Below are 16,738 nucleotides of genomic sequence, written 5' to 3'. Positions count from 1 at the left end.
TGTTGTGTATATTAATGATAAGATACTTGTTTTGAGGGGGAGGTATCCTTATATACCTCATATATTGTTTGTTTTGCTTCTTCCATTGTTGTGCTCTGTTTTTGTGGTCGTTCTTTGCATTTGTTTGTTATTGTTTCATCACCATTGCCATAGCCCATTCACAACAGAAAGGTTAGTAATCTAGTTGTTGAGAAGGTTGACAATAGTTGATTGTTTCAACATATTGATTATAGAAGAGAGTTATTATAAATTACGTGATAATTTTTTGAATTTTATAATATAGATTACGTGAGATAGAAAGTATTAATTAGTAAAAGAGGATAAACGAGGAATTAGGGTGGATGGAAGTTGTGTTAGGTATATTTGTTCCACATTGATGAATTAAAGATGATATACATATCTTATAAGTCATCGGAGTCAATCTTCCCGTAGTCATATGGTATTGCGATGATTTCTTTTTAGCTCATAAAGTGTGTGCCTCCTATGTTTTCCCGTTTACATACTCGCAATGACAACAAGACCACTCCAATTGAACATAATATTCGAGCCGGAGTTTCGATTAAAAACTGAATTAATAGATTCGAAAAAGAATGAAATTTCTACTCTAATTTATTACTCCGATATGCGAACTTAGCTTGATGGTGGTTCACATGTGAGGGAATATTAGGATAATTTGTCCCACATCAAATTATCGATGAATTAAAAATAATGTACATACTGTATAAGTCAATTCAACCTTCATTCTATTGACATATGATTTTGAGATTAACTACTACTAACAGGCAACAGTTGCCTTAAATCTCGCGCACTCTTTTTTTTTAGCTATTATGGGTTCGATTCCAAAAGTTTTTTCGTCTAATTAATTTCTTTTTTAATTTATGCTGCAAATGTTTTTTTTTTTGTTAATTAAGTTTAATAAATAAATTGGGTTTTACTCTCTTTTTATTTTATATTCATGTAAAGTGAAGTGATGTTGACACGGACTAGTTGGCTTTCATAATAATAATAATAATAATAATTGTATGGAATAATTATTATTATTATTATTGTGATCACTTGACTCTTAAGTGGTGGAATAATTATTAATTTATTATACAAGTACTCTTCCTCTCCTATATGTGAAATTACTATACCTTCTAACGAAAAAAAAAGTAACGAAAAAAAGTAATGAACACGTTAAAATTGTATGGACAATATAATTAAACGCAAAAAATGAAAAAAAAGTGTGGATTAAAATAAAAAAGTGATATGAACATTTTGTTAATTGAACAAACGAAAATTAAAACTGTGACATGGATAGTGGGAGTATCAAATATACTTTATACTCTTATTTAGGTGTTTGGTAACTGACTTTTACATTTATTTTTTATTTTTGGCTTTTTTGTTGGTCATTAAAAATTTTGGAAATTAACTTTTTTTTTATTGATTTAAAGGTTGACTTTTAACTTTTGTATTTTTAAATTGGTCAAACAACAAAAATAGTTTGATAATTCACTTTTGAATCAAATTCAAGAAGCTACTGATTGTAGCTTTTGAATTGCCTTTTGATTTTTTATCTACATTTTCTTTAATATAAAACACAAAAAATGATCAAATAATTTTTATCAAATATCTCCTAAACAACTAGCTAGCTTAAAAGCCAGCATAAACAACTGACTTAAAAGCTAGCATAAACAGATAGCTTATCAGCCAATACTTTTAGTTGGCCAAATCCACCAACAATTTCAGCCACAACTTTAGCTAAGAACTATTTCCCAAACAAACACCACAAAAAAAATTGTGTTTGGTAAATGACTTTTCAGTCAATTAAAAAGTTGGATTTTAAGCTAAAATGAAAAAACTAATTGATTTTTTTTATTGACTTTTGGCTTGTTAACACATTTTCCTCTACTAATAATTAACAGTCAATACCAAATTTTACCAAATATTTTCTTAAAGATGACTTTAAAGCCAACAAAAAAGTCAATACTTCATCTGATCAAACAAATCGACTAAAAAAAGCATACAAATAACAACTAATTTATTTTATGTAGCCAATGTTGACTATTTATTTTTTTCCTATTTTAATCTATAATAAATTTACGGAGCAAGTATATATGTTGAATTAGAAAAGTAAAAAAAAAAAAAAAACAAATGTTACCAGATTAATTCCATTGCACGGGATAAAATATGGAAAAAGAAAGTAATTAGATCTTCTAGATTTAGCTAATCTAAAGTGAAATAAACTAAATTCAATTAAGCTTGACTAAATATGACAATGAAATATGAGAGTAAAAGTAATGTATTGAACCCAACCAAACTAAAAATAACTATATTAATTGGAACTTAAAACAATTAAAGTGTACCGAAAATAATTTAACCATTACTAATTTGGGTTAATATGATCTGAAAGTAATTTATTAACTTACATGAAACTAAATTAAATTAAATTAAATGATCGAAATCTTAGAAATTAAACAAGTGGAGTTATCTCTATCAACATACTTCGTGTATTGCGATATTATTGTGTAAATATCTCATACGATGGGGTTAAGGTAATTTAGGAGTATTTACTAATTTGGTTACGGTAATTTAGGAGTATTACTAATTTGGTTACGGTAATTTAGAAGTATTTCCTAATTTATCTTTTGCCTAAATTAACTTTCATTGTATTATATATGGAGAAGCAGTACATAATATACGGGCAGACAAATTTTGGTGCGTGCCATTAATCTCTACATGGTATCGGACCCAATAGACGTTAATATTATACTCTCATATATTTAAAGTAGATTTCAATATGTGCAAGTGAGCAAGTATCAGTTTTTCATGTATGATTCTTAACTTGATTATCGTTGCCCCTTCCTCGTCAACCTACCTATGCTTAAAAAAATTAGTTAAAATGTTTGATTGTGTTGAAAGATACGTGTTACACGTTAGATTGTTGGTTAGATACCTTGATTTCAATCCTTTGATTTGTTGGCTCTATCAGCATAATGTCTCGATGACACACAGCAATTGTGTTGGATGCTTGGCTGTCTTGTTTAGAGCTTTTTTATCTTGACTAATAATCATATATATATATATATATATATATATATAGAGAGAGAGAGAGTAGTATAAGAAAAGAAAATGACTAAGATCTTGGTGCTAATCAAACTTAAGATATTGTCTGAAAAAGATGAAAAGGGGTTCTTACTCCAACTGAGATTATTGAAGTGCCTATTATTATTATTATTATTATTATTATTATTTACATGTGAGTTGTTTCATATCGGAAAAAGAGAACAGTAAATGTCACTATAAAGTTGAGGAGTAACTTCTAGTAAAAGCACTATTAATTAGTTTTGGTAGTAAATTTACTTTAAACTTATAAGTGGATTAGCTTATTTTCTTTTCTTTACTTGTGTTGCCCAAACATATTTCCTAAATTTAATCAAAGATAGGATCTTCTTTGATATAATTATTTTACACTTGGATCTCACTAATCATTAAGACCATTCTAATTCCTAATTGTCCTAGAAAACATGCCTTATGAATTAAACTAGTTTTGTATGACAAAGTTTGATGTATTAATTGTTATTGGCATTTTGTTTGATTGAACAAGACTAGTCTTTTGAAATTTCTTATACTACTAACCAAACGTAACTTTTTTAATCTATGGTTGTATCATGTTATGAATGGTATCATGAATGATGTGATTTGAGTGTACAATTAATGTGTATATTTATGTGTGACTTTTGAGATGGAATCCAATGAGTATGTTAATTTGGATGATTAAGTTGTTAACTTATGATTGTAGTGTTTAAGTGTGATTTTTTGTGGTGAAGTATTCATGGGAATTATTAGTGTTAATGGTGATTAATGAAGAAGTGCAAAGAATCTTGGAAGATACTTTGTTCGAGCAGAAACTGACAGAAGAAGTCTGACGGTCACTCTATCAGCTCGCTCGACCGAGCGAGCTCTTGGGTTGGTCGAGCGGTCAAACAGAATGCATTCAAAAGCTGTCTGTAGCTCGCTCGCTCTCTGTTTTGGTCGAGCGGTTCCTCTGATACTCCTAGGATGCTTTTTTTGACCTTTCAAGTTCTTGGAGCTATTTCATATCATTCATTATTCAACAGTAAACATGTATTAAGTGAGCAATTATCATTGAATATACTTAGTACTATAAATAGAGCTCTCATACTCACTCAAAGTAAACATCAAACACAACCCCTAAGCCAAACACATAGCCTTTTGATTTTGTCTCTTACTCAACTGTAATACTTCATTTATAAGAGTGTTTTATACTCCTTTTGATATAATATAAATAAGAAATTACACATACGGAGGACGTAGCCATCATTGGGTGAACCTCCTTAAATCTTTGTGTCTCTGCAAGTTTTACATTGTCAAACATTTATTTAGTTCATTATTATTGTTATCGTTCATCAAAGTTTTTAGCATCGTATCGATCTTGACAACTATTTCAATACACATGTGTTAATAGTCATTGTGCATGGACATTCTTGTTGCATTAGCATGTTAAACGTAATATGGGGTTGACTGACCAAATATTATAACCTTAACAATTGGGACCCCATATGAGGTTTCAACACTCTTTAAAAGTGGGAGCTTTTATTACCACAATTTTTAGAAGACTAGATGATGGCCAAAGGTACGCTAAAATCTAGTGAGATAGTATCACTAACGCAAATCTTCTAATTTATAAACTTGTACTAATAATTTCTTCATTTTTAAGTTAAACTTTATTTTAAGTATAAACTTATGTATATCCATTATTATTTTTTTGACTAAATAATTAAATATATGAAGTTATTAGTAAATCTCGCCCCTTTCAAAATTTTGGCCAAATTTCACCCATGCAAGGGGCTAATGAGTGAGCTAAGACAGAGCACTCGCCGAGAATATGAGGATTATGCTCGTGGCTACTTGCAACACTTTATGGCAAGAGGTGCATGTTATGATCGCATCTCGTAGATCCTTGGGTGAGCCTCGTATGATATGAAGGGAAGAGATGACAAGTAAAATTGTACAACCTTTTCAAAAGATTTTTATCAAATAATTTAATATCAATTTAGTGTAAGCACATCGATTATGAGTTGAAACCAACGAACAGGAACCTTAATATTAAAATATATCATAGTACATCATCAAAACATGGGGACTTGGCCTCTATGAAAGACAGATTGTGGATCAAATGGGTTAATACCAACTACATCAAGGGAGCTGACATTATACAGGTTAGTGTGCCTAGTACTCCTACTTGGATGTTGTCTAGGATTATTAATGGCAGGAATCTTGTGAGGGATATGACCCACCTAAATAGTATGTGTGTTAATGGAGACTTCAGTTTAAAGAAAGCCTATATGGAGAGGATTGCTTTTGAATCTAAGCCTTCTTGGAGTGCTTTATGGTGCGACAATAGGGCTTCCCCAAGAAGCGTCATCTGCTTGTGGCAAATTCTACAAGATAGGTTGCCTACTAAAGCTCAACTTCTTAAGTGGGGAATGATCAATGATGCTCGTTGTGTTCTCTGTCAGCAAGGCATGGAAGATAGAGACCAACTCTTTAGTGGCTGTGAGTTCATTTGGAAGGTGCACCACTTCACTTCTCTATTTTTTTCAATTCCCTTGGCCTTCTTCTTCTTTTGATATAGCTGTGATGAGGATGTGCAGAGCGTGCATAAGGAAGAACCCTAAATTGTTCCTTCTATGACATGGACTGAGATGCTTTACCAGGTGTGGTTGTAGAGAAATGTCAAAGTGTTCGGAAGCCCAACTATGACTCCTAGTCAAGTTGCTTATACCATCATCATTCATCTTTCATGTGGCTACTAGCCTAGATGGTACTAGAAGGAACAACCTTATTTTGTAGTTGTGTTGGCTGGTGTACTTATTTGTTGTTTGTAGGGTTGGTGGTTGGTTTTTTGACTTTTTTGCTTTTCTTGCTACTTCTCTTGCGTGTTTAGAGAAGTGATCTTTTAAAGCCTAGATTGTAAAGGTTTTTTTGATGTTAATATATTTATCTTAATTGCTAAAAAGATCAGATTCGAAAAATAAAATTTTATTGTAAACTACTTAAGTAATTTTTAATTATGAAATAACTGAAGTATAGTAAGTTTAAGATACCAAGCATTACATAAGTAAGAAGGGTTTATAATGAATAAAGTTTATTAGTTTTTAAAGAATACCTTACATTATCAATTTATTAAATGTTAAAACACTTGGCTGAAATAAGGATCAAAACTTTAGGTAGGATAATCTAGATGAAAATACATGTTTAAGCAATTGACTAATCATAATTTAAAACTTCCAAGTATTCATATATTTATAATTTTGCCCGTTTTGAAACAAATAATTGAGGAATCATATTTTCATGATTTGAAAATAAAAGTTGAAAGATATAAGTTAATTCAAAGTTTTTAAAAATATATGAGAGAATCAGAAAATTATGCACTAATTTAATGGTTAAGAATTTCTCTTTTTACAACTTTATCCTTGTGACAAGTATTCATATCCCACTATTCCCACCACCTGTAACACCTCGACTTGTTGGATCGCCAGTGATTATCATGGAGACTGTAGGCTGGTTTTACAGACCAATATAAGACTTTTCAGCACACTTTGACTTTACTTATGTGTGCCTCGAGAAACTTCCCATGAGATCACACTTCCTAAGATTGCTCCCTACCAAGCATGCTTAACTATGAAGTTCTTAGCAAATGGGCTCACATGAAAAGAACATACACCTTGTTGATTTGAGTAGTCTATCAATCATTTTTAAAGCTAAATTAGAGATATCACACCACCTATGAGTTAGATTAATTTATATTCACCTTTGCCGGTAAAATCCCAAATCAAAATAAACTTTTAAAATAGACAATTATTATTAGGTACAGATATTAGGTCGTACAGACCTTATTCAGATAATTGAAAAAATCTTTTACCAAAAATAATTATTATAATTAGGTATGTTGTTTGCAACAAAGTTAAAACTCATATGTATAACGAAGTTAAAATAGACAAACCATAAGCGAAGCCTACTCTAACTTAATTGTGAATTATTAAAATAATAGGAGTAATAATTTTTAAGAGTTATACCTATACGCAGAATTTTCTTCACCTATCAATGAACACCATACCATACTATTTCACTAGAAAAAGAAAAAAGTAAATTGAAATGGTGTAAAATAAAAAAGTAAAGAAAAAAAACTAATTAATAATAACCTTATTTTATCATAGGAGAGATAAACATAGTTTTTTTTTAGACATAAATACATTTTAAAAAATCATAAAAATTAAAATTTGATGGCTAAAAAACCATGATCAATGATGTTAGAAGAGACATATGTGTTTATAGATGATTAGAAAAACCATTATGAAAGCCAAAATAATCGAGGCACAACCATATGGTGGTATTATAGTAGATACAAAGATTCACTATTGAGTATTTATGACTTAGGACATGTTCTCTTCGTCTGATCTTATTGGATCTGATTTGAATTTACTAAGGTCTGATCTGATCTGATCTGATCTGGTCTGATTCAGTCTGATCTAATCTGAATCTTTCTGATCTGGTCTGGTCTGATCTGATCTGTTCTGATCTGATCTGGTCTGGTCTGATTTGATCTGGTCTGGTCTGATCTGATCTGGTCTGATCTGATTTTATTTGGTTTCATTGAGTTTGTTATTAATAATAGTAGTTAAGGTATTATTATTATTATTATTATTATTATTATTATTATTATTATTATTATTATTATTATTATTATTTATTTTTTTAATTTTTTTTTAAATTTTTTCTTATTATTATTATTATTATTATTTATTATTATTATTGTTATTATTAATATTATTATTATTATTATTATTATTATTATTATTATTACTATTATTATTATTATTATTATTATTATTATTATTATTATCATTATCATTATCATTATCATTATCATTATTACATACTACATAGTTTCTCCATCTAATAATAATATACATTACATTATAAAAATTAAACATCAAAAACTACGATGTTTCTGCTTCTCTTTGAATTGATGCCCAAATATCGTTGACTATATTTAGTTGAATTCTATAATAATAATAATAATAATAATAATAATAATAATAATAATAATGGTATGGTTTGATCTGATCTGATCTGGTCTGGTCTGGTCTGATCTGATCTGGTCTGGTCTGATCTGATCTGGTCTGGTCTGGTCTGATCTGGTCTGATCTGATCTGAATAGTTCTGATCTGATCTGATCTGGTCTGATCTGATCTGATTCCAATAAAAATAAGTAAGAAGTCAAAAAAATAAGTTGAAGAGAACACCTTCCTATAGTCATAATTTTATACTCTACATAACTAGGAAATAATTTTATTTTGGTATAGCCTCTCATGTTTCCTTTCCCCTAAAAAAATTTCAGTATTTTAAAAACATTTTAATGAACCATAACACACTAATCCCTATTATGTCCACCATCAAAAACAATAACGTATAATTCTAAGAAAATTCTATAATAGAAAATACTCTGCTCCATTCTTTAATAAAGTTTCCACCAGAAATGGTTACGAAAATTAAAAAATAGAATATTATATATGGTAGATATATAATTTTATTGACTAATTAATTTGATGAAGAAAAAATGAGTATCATAAACATTAAAAAACTATTAAAAGAAAGTTAGTGGAAAAATATAGGGACCACACTTTAAAAAATAGCTTTAAAAGTTAATGAGAAATATATGAAAACCATAAGGAATATAAAAATATTAAAATAAAATTAGAAAAAGATATATGAGGACCATAAACATTATTAAAATATTAAAATGACGACGAACAATGGTATTTTTGTCGAAAATTTGTGATATACTTCCTCTTGGATTTTTATAGTTGCTACGGCGGCAACTACTGTTTCATCAACCAATCTTATTTTGTATATATTTCTCCATGTATAATGTAAAACATATCCAAGTGGAATCTTGTGTGATTCGTCCTAATGCATATTTTCATAGTATTAACTTTCTAGAATTTTTTATCATATGAAATTAAAGATATTAAAGTTTAAAATTGTGCATTAAATGTGGTGAAGAACAAAATATAGTAACTATTAAAAATCAGATGAGGTAAATAGAAAGATTTTTTACGAGAATAACAATTAAAACACACTAAAATGAAAAATGGGAAATTTTTTAAATAACGGAGGGAGTATAAAGTATAAATTTATACTCCCTCCTATTCTTCTTATTAGTTCCATTTGATTTTTTACCAATTTTTAGGTGGGTCAAATGAAACTAGGAGAAAGAGAAAAGGTAATAAGTAAATTTTTAACGATTCTTCATTAGATTAATTATAATAAAGTAATGTAAGTAAGAGTAAGAGTAATAAGGTATTATATATAGACTATAAATAAAAATGAGACTAATAAGATAACTCTCCCATTTAAAAATGGGACTAAAAGAGAGGATAGGAGAGAACACTTTTATCAAAAATAATCAGTATTAAAGAAAACAGAATTTATTATTAATTAATTTAATTAATTAAAATGTGAATTAATTAAGAAGATTATTAATGAGATTTATAGATTAAGGGAAATGGGAAGAAGGCAACAGTACTGTATTATGGTGGAGCAGTAGTAGACCACTTGTAGGGGACATAAAAGCTCAGAGAGAGGAGAGAGAAAGAGAAAAGGGTAAGAGGAGAGAGAAATAGAGGGATGGTTAATGCCCTTCAGAAAATAACACAGAGCATTAGAAAAAAACACATTTAAGAGAGAGAAGCTTGCAAGCTTTATTACCTTTTTTATGATGCACGCATCCATGGCAGAACTTACAATAACAGTACTTACTTCCTCTTCTTCTTCTTCCTCCTCCTTCTCTACCATTCATTTCTAGACTTAACAAAAATAACCCTTCTCCCTTTTCATCCCTTCTCCAAAAAGCAAAACAATGTTTACATGAACAAGCAATCTTTCTTTTTTTCTTTTTTTTTGTGTTGAAGTGAAGAAATTAAAAAAAAAAACTTGAAATGTTGTTGGAGGAAGGAATAGATATGGAAAATCCTTTAAGCATCTTTATTACAAGCCAAGGAAGATATTATTTTTACCAAAAATTTCATCCACAAATTTTGTGATATGGGTTTTTAGCTTGAGAAACTATGGTATATCCTAATCCCAAATCTTTAATCTTTGTTATTTTTGTTTATTAAATCTAAAGTTTTAATCTTTTTTGGTGTACATGTATTGGGTTTTTGTTAATTTTCCATTTTTTTTTATTTTGAGATGAATTAATAATTTTTTGTGGGTGAATTTTTGTAGATGCAAACTATGCCCTACAATTTGCAAGGCAAGGGTGTGGTTGAGGTTTCAAGTTTAATTTCACAAATTTCTCCTCCAAATTGGAAGAGTTTAGACAGATTACATCTCCAACAACAACAAAATTCATTAACAAATCAAGTTTTAGAAGAAGAATTTGTAGAAGAAAATCAACAAAAGCAAATCTCAGCAAGTATAAGAGAAACAAGTTCAATTGAAAGTGAACCTACATCTACTCTGGAGACAACTAGAAGAAGTCCAAGTACTCATACATCCACCTCAACTCTTTCCTCATCTTTTACTGATAAGACTACTGTACTTGAACCAGCCGGTGTGGCGGACCCCGCATGTGCCCGGAAAGAGGATTGGTCCTCGGAGCTCCACCATCTTCACCCAGGATCTGAGAGTATTATAATTAATCATAATGTATCAGCTAATCCGGGTTCGGGTCCGGGTTCGGGTTCTGGAGGGGAAAGATTGGGTGTTGGGTCTATTGGGATGGAAGATTGGGATACCATGTTTCCTAATGGAGATGGGGCTTTATTACCTTGGATTATTGGTGATTCTGAAGACCCTAGTTTAGGGTTAAAGCATCTTTTACAATCTGGGTCTAATCCTTGTGTGGATTATGATGGTGTTGTTGATCAAGCTTCTGGGTTTGATTCACAAAGTCAGAATCTTTCACCATTTTTGTCTAACCCACAACATTCAATTGGTGCTGTGGTTGCTTCTGAAGGTAATGGAGGTTCTGGTTTTGTTGGGTCTGAATTTGGTGGTAATAATAATGGTAATAATGCTAAAATTGGGGTTTCTCCAAATTGTTCATCTGGGGTTTTGAATGTTAGTGGTAAAATTTCTAATAATGGGTTGAATTCTTTAAATGGTATGATTTTGAGTTCAAGTCCTGCAAATTTCCCAAATCAATTTGAAGTTGGGGATGAAAAACCTCAAATTTTCAACCCCCAGATGGTGATGAATTCACAACAAGCTCAGAGTGTTGGAAACCCTAGCTTTCTGATGCCTCCTTTAGGTTACTGTCAGTTGGACCAACATATGTTGCAACCTCCTACAAAGCGCCATAACCCGGGTGTTGTTCTTGACCCGAATCTTATGGTGAAAAACCCGTTTATTGACCCGGGTCATGAGCTGCTGTTGCGGAAACAGCAACATCAGCAGATGGGTTTACAGCAGTTTCCCATTGGTTTTCCGCCACAATTGATTGCACCCCATCTCCAACAGAAGTCTATGATGGTGTCTAAACAAACCCATCAGCAGCAACAACAGCATTTCCCAATGCCGGTCCTTCAGCAACATCAATTGCAAGAGCAGGCGATAAAAGACCAGCTCTTCAAGGCGGCTGACCTGATTTTAACTGGGAATTTCTCACTCGCGCAAGAGATATTGGCGCGGCTCAATCACCAGCTTTCCCTTACGAAACCTTTCCTTAGAGCGGCTTCGTATGTGAAGGAAGCTCTACAAATGCTCCTTTTGATGGGCAACCCAGTTTCTGCTCCTCCGCCAAAGACCCTAACCCCTTATGATATTGTCCATAAAATGAATGCATACAAGTTGTTTTCCGAGGTCTCCCCTATTACCCAATTCGTCAATTTCACTTCCACTCAGGCCATTCTCGAGGCTTTCGATGATTCTGATGCTATTCATATTATCGATTTTGATATCGGTTGTGGTGCTCAATGGGCGTCTTTGATTCAAGAGCTTCCCTTGAGAAAAAAGGGTGCTCCTTCCCTCAAAATTACAGCCTTTGCTCCAATGTCCTCTAGTAACCCCTTTGAACTTACCCTAATTCGCGAAAACCTTTTGCAATTTGCCAATGAAATTGGTGTCGCATTCGAGCTACAAGTCATAAATTTGGATTTGTTTGATCCCTCTTCATGCTCCATGCCTAATTTTCGATCCTCAGAGGATGAGGCTATTGCTGTTAGTATCCCCATTTGGTCGTTCTCTAGTCGCCCCTCCATACTTCCACCCATTCTCGAGTTTATCAAGCAGCGTTCACCTAAGATCGTAGTCTCTTTAGATAGAGGGTTTGATCGTTTCGATGTTGCTTTTCCGCAGCATCTTGTTCATACCCTTGACTCGTGTACTAGTCTCTTGGAGTCGCTTGATGGTTTAAATGTAGCTCCCGACATTGTAAGCAAGGTCGAAAAGTTCTTCATCCAGCCTAGGATCGAAAACACTGTATTGGGTCGTGTTCATTTCCCCGAAAAGATGCCCCATTGGAAGAACCTATTCGCCTCATCCGGTTTTTCACCCTTTCAATTCAGCAATTTCACCGAAACGCAAGCAGATTATGTGGTGAAGAGAAATCCGGGGAGGGGATTCCACGTAGAAAAGCGACAGGCATCGTTAGTGTTAAGTTGGCAAAGGCGCGAGCTCGTGGCAGCATCGGCATGGAGGTGTTAAGAAGCTGCAACACCAAGTGAGGAGGTTTGCTTCTAAGTATTGGTCACATTGTATTTCAGGAGGTTTTGAACTGTTTTTATGTGATGCTTAATATTGTCAATAATTAGAAGCTATGTTGATTATGACACCTCTTATTGTGACTTATAACTCTTGAATCTCCTTTGATTGTGAGCTTCCTTGCTTTCATGCCTTTAAATCCGGCGTATTATTTTTCTATGTAAAACCAAACTATTAACTCTAAATTCTAGTAGCTTTTTTATTTGTCTTTTGACATTCTAATCATTAAGGATCATATTTTCTTGTCCCTGTTGTGATTCAATGTTAATTTGCTCGAAATCGAACGTTGATGTTGTGTTGTGTATGTATGGATCCGTGGATATAGTTGTCTATTGATAATGTTCGTGAATTAACAAAAATGTTGTGTATGGCATTATCGCTCTCTTTTGAAGCATCCATTGATTCGCAACATAATTTGAAAGCCATATTTCGACCAGGGCGTTTTCGGGTTGCCCCTAATTTCGTATTGAGCGGTAGAGAAATGTTGATAGTTAAGCACTGTTATGTATGGAGTTAATCTCGTCATGATTTGGTGATTGTCAATTGTTAGCTTATCAAATTGATTGGATGGAAGCCAACATCAAGGGCTTCATCTATTTTTGTTTGTGTGTTGATTTGCTATGGACTAGATGACCTTGGACACCCTTCTTAGATTGTGACTGCTTATCTTATCCTTGTATTCTCAGTGAAGCCAGGTATGTTTCTTAGCAATCCAGCCTCTTTTAACATTTGTCTTGTTGCTTTCATGTTGAACATTTTTGGTGACCTTGAACAACCGTATGTTAGTATATTCTATCACGACCACTAACACGAGAGCCTTGTGAGCAGGACGTCCTTTGCATTAATAATTCCACTTAAAAGAAGGGGTAGATGAGATTCGAACCATGATTTAGGCTTCAAAGGATTTTCTCGATTAAAAGTTCAAGCTGATGGTTTCTATCGCTCGAAAATGTACCTTTTTTGTTGGAATTACTACTAGATTTGTCAAGAATATATGTTTACCTTATCCTTCTAAACTTAGACAATTATTGATTGGAAGAGTTTTGACTCTAAAAGTTGTTTTTCTATCCCTTAAAAGTAAAGGGGCACTTGAAGAATATTTTCTTGTGTTCTCTAAATTTGAGGAGTAGCTAATTGTTCTAATATACCTCACTTTGTTATGGGGGTTTGCTCGATGTTAGTTTGTGTTGATATTTTAGATGATTGTACTTTCTTGGAAGTGATTTGGGATACTAATTAGTAATTAGGACTACTAATCCTTATCAATGAAGGGAAATGATTGGGTTATTGTAATGATTAATAATCTAAACATGGGACATGGTTTAGTGAAAGTTTTCTTCTGCATTGAACTTAAACTAATCAAGTTGCCATTTTCTATACATTTTGGTGCCTCGAGATCTTTTGTTTGTTGAGGAAATACTTTGTTGTGAGATAAAAAAAAAATATACTCTTTTTGACCTATTCAATTTGCATTATTTGTTATTTTAGTCTGTTTCATTTAATTGTATTATTTTTATTTTTGAACAATGTCCTACTACTTTCTGTAAATTTCATTCATATATTTTAATTTGCTTTTAATTTTATCTACACAATTTATTTTCTTTATTCAATTATTATTATTATTATTATTATTATTATTATTATTATTATTATTATTACTATTATAATTATTATTATTTATTTTTTTCTTAATAAATTCTCACATTCTTTTGGATTAATTCTAATGGGGCGAAGGGAATATCATAATATAGAGGGTGTGTTTTAAGTTACGTGCGTGTGGCAAATGACTGTTTTAATGATTTTTTAGTTGGTTAAACAGTTAGAAAAATGCGTCTAGCAAAAAGTTTCCAAGTCTATACAATTGGTATAATTGGTATAAAAAAAATAATTCGCCGAAAAGTCAAATAAACTAGTCAAATTAACCAACAATTATTTGTCAAATATTTATAATTCACTAATTGACTAAATTCAACTTATCCTCTCAATTTTGTGGGTATATTCATTTTATCCTCTCAAGTTAGACGAGATTTGATTCTGAGTTCTAGCAATATAACTCTCACACATACAAAATTACAAATTCAACTAAGTTCAAGACGATTGAGTGTATGTTCATGTACTTTGCATTTTGCAAAGCTTTGCCTATAATGTCCTGACAATGTCGATGAACATACCAATAAATAAAATACAGTGTTAAATTACAAGAATACCCCTAGGAATTGGTAAAACATTTTTTATATAAAAATTATATTAGGGGTTTAATAATTTAATAATCACAATTATTAAAAGGGTAAAAATAGGATTATTTAAAGAGTATAGCTTTTGTCTTACTGTGCATTGAATTTGGTATTTGTATAATGTATTGTTATAGTAGACAACTGCTAATCAGACCACATGGGTCATGTTTGATTGATCCATTAACTTTGAGTACTTTGCCCATTTTCATAATTTGGTGACATTATATTTAATTGATTTTTGTTTTTATTATCATTATTTTTAAAATTTAGTAGATATCTAAAATCTTAAGTTTTAGGGTAAGCTTTGTTTGTAAGTGGGGTTATAAATTTAATTAAATACTTTGAGGTTAATGATACAGAGAGCCTTAATAAACAATCTTCATAAGAACATGCTAGGTATGGACAATGACAGTTTAAAGCGTTGCTTTTGTCATAATATTATGTTATATTATATTGATTAGCTATACTTTCTTTTTTTTTCTTTTTTTTATATTTAGAGCTGGTCCCTTTGTATTTTATTTTTATTTTATTAATTTTTGTATATTTTCTTTTGCAAGTCTCCTTTGATTTCAAATTATGCATAATTGCAATATTTTTTTAATGTAGTTAATGAGATGATAAGATATTAAAAAAATAATTGGACGACAAAAATATGTGAATGAGATAAATATTGCGTTTGCAGATAAAATAAAGCTAATAAATTATGTGGATATTTGCCCAAAAATCAATACGTAGCAAACTTAGTCAAATTAGAAAATGTTAAAGCACAAGGAGCAAGATTATATTATAACTTCTATTTTTTTTACTTGAATTATTTTTCTTATTCAAAACTATTAATTATTTGCGTATTTTTCTTATTCAAAACTACTATTTGCATATTTTTCTTAAATAAGAGTGATTTTAGTGTTTTCTCTATTACCAAATAAAATTAATGTTAATGTGTTTTAAAAAAAATTAAATTCATTTCTTTTAATAGCTCTATCATTAGCTCTTAATGTTTTTGTATAAGCAAGAATATTGAAATTTTCCAACAATTCTTAATTTAATTTGTGTGCCTTTGTACTTGAAAACGTAGGAAATTTGATTTTTGGTTTATACTACTATATAAGCTTGCTTTGATTTCGGATGGATCAATAGGGTTTGATGGTGCGTAGAGGATTAGATTCTAGATTTGATGGGTATAGGAATTATTAAAAAAAAATTCAACTAAGAATCAACAAAAACACAGAAAAAATTAAGGGAACAAGAAAGTATAGGAATTATATAATTAGTTTAAGACAAGTTAAAGAAATACTTTAATGCAATAATTTAGCGGCAATGAAAATTAAATTCATGTTTATCCTAGAAAAAATAGTACATATTCAAATTGAAATTAGAGACGGATTACGCGTCAAAATATATTATATTATTTTAAAAACCAACTGCTTCCCTCTCTTTTTCTCTCTTTTCTCTTAAAAAAACCTTAATTCACATACTTGATTTGGGGCTATCATCAACCTTTTGGTTGATGGTAAGCCTCTAAATTTGTCTGTTTTAAACTTTTTAAATATAATTAGAATAAATATTTGTCCTTTTCCTACAAGAGAATTGTTCTACTCATTCATTGGGTCGATTCTACCCATAAATTGGGTTTTGATCTCTCTCTTCGTGAGAATTTAGAGTTATGAAGTTTGGTTTGTAATTGATTTGTTGGTAGAGATTACACCAAAATTGCAATTACCATCAACTAC

The 16,738-nt window shown here is 31.0% G+C and overlaps 1 protein-coding gene across 1 annotated transcript; it reads left to right on the top strand.

Moving 5' to 3' along the window:
- The first annotated feature begins 9,594 nt into the window (after window positions 1–9,594).
- Window positions 9,595–14,246, top strand: LOC130804187 (scarecrow-like protein 27). Its single transcript, XM_057668545.1, has 2 exons — window positions 9,595–10,139; window positions 10,297–14,246. Exons 1-2 carry the CDS (start codon window positions 10,137–10,139, stop codon window positions 12,715–12,717), a joined length of 2,424 nt encoding a protein of 807 aa, XP_057524528.1. The 5' UTR covers window positions 9,595–10,136; the 3' UTR covers window positions 12,718–14,246.
- Window positions 14,247–16,738: the final 2,492 nt, after the last annotated feature.

Source organism: Amaranthus tricolor, chromosome 17 (genome assembly GCF_026212465.1).
Source record: "Amaranthus tricolor cultivar Red isolate AtriRed21 chromosome 17, ASM2621246v1, whole genome shotgun sequence".
Lineage (NCBI taxonomy): Eukaryota > Viridiplantae > Streptophyta > Magnoliopsida > Caryophyllales > Amaranthaceae > Amaranthus > Amaranthus tricolor.
The sequence above is the reverse complement of the archived record's forward strand: the minus strand, read 5'-3'. Positions and strand labels throughout refer to the sequence as shown.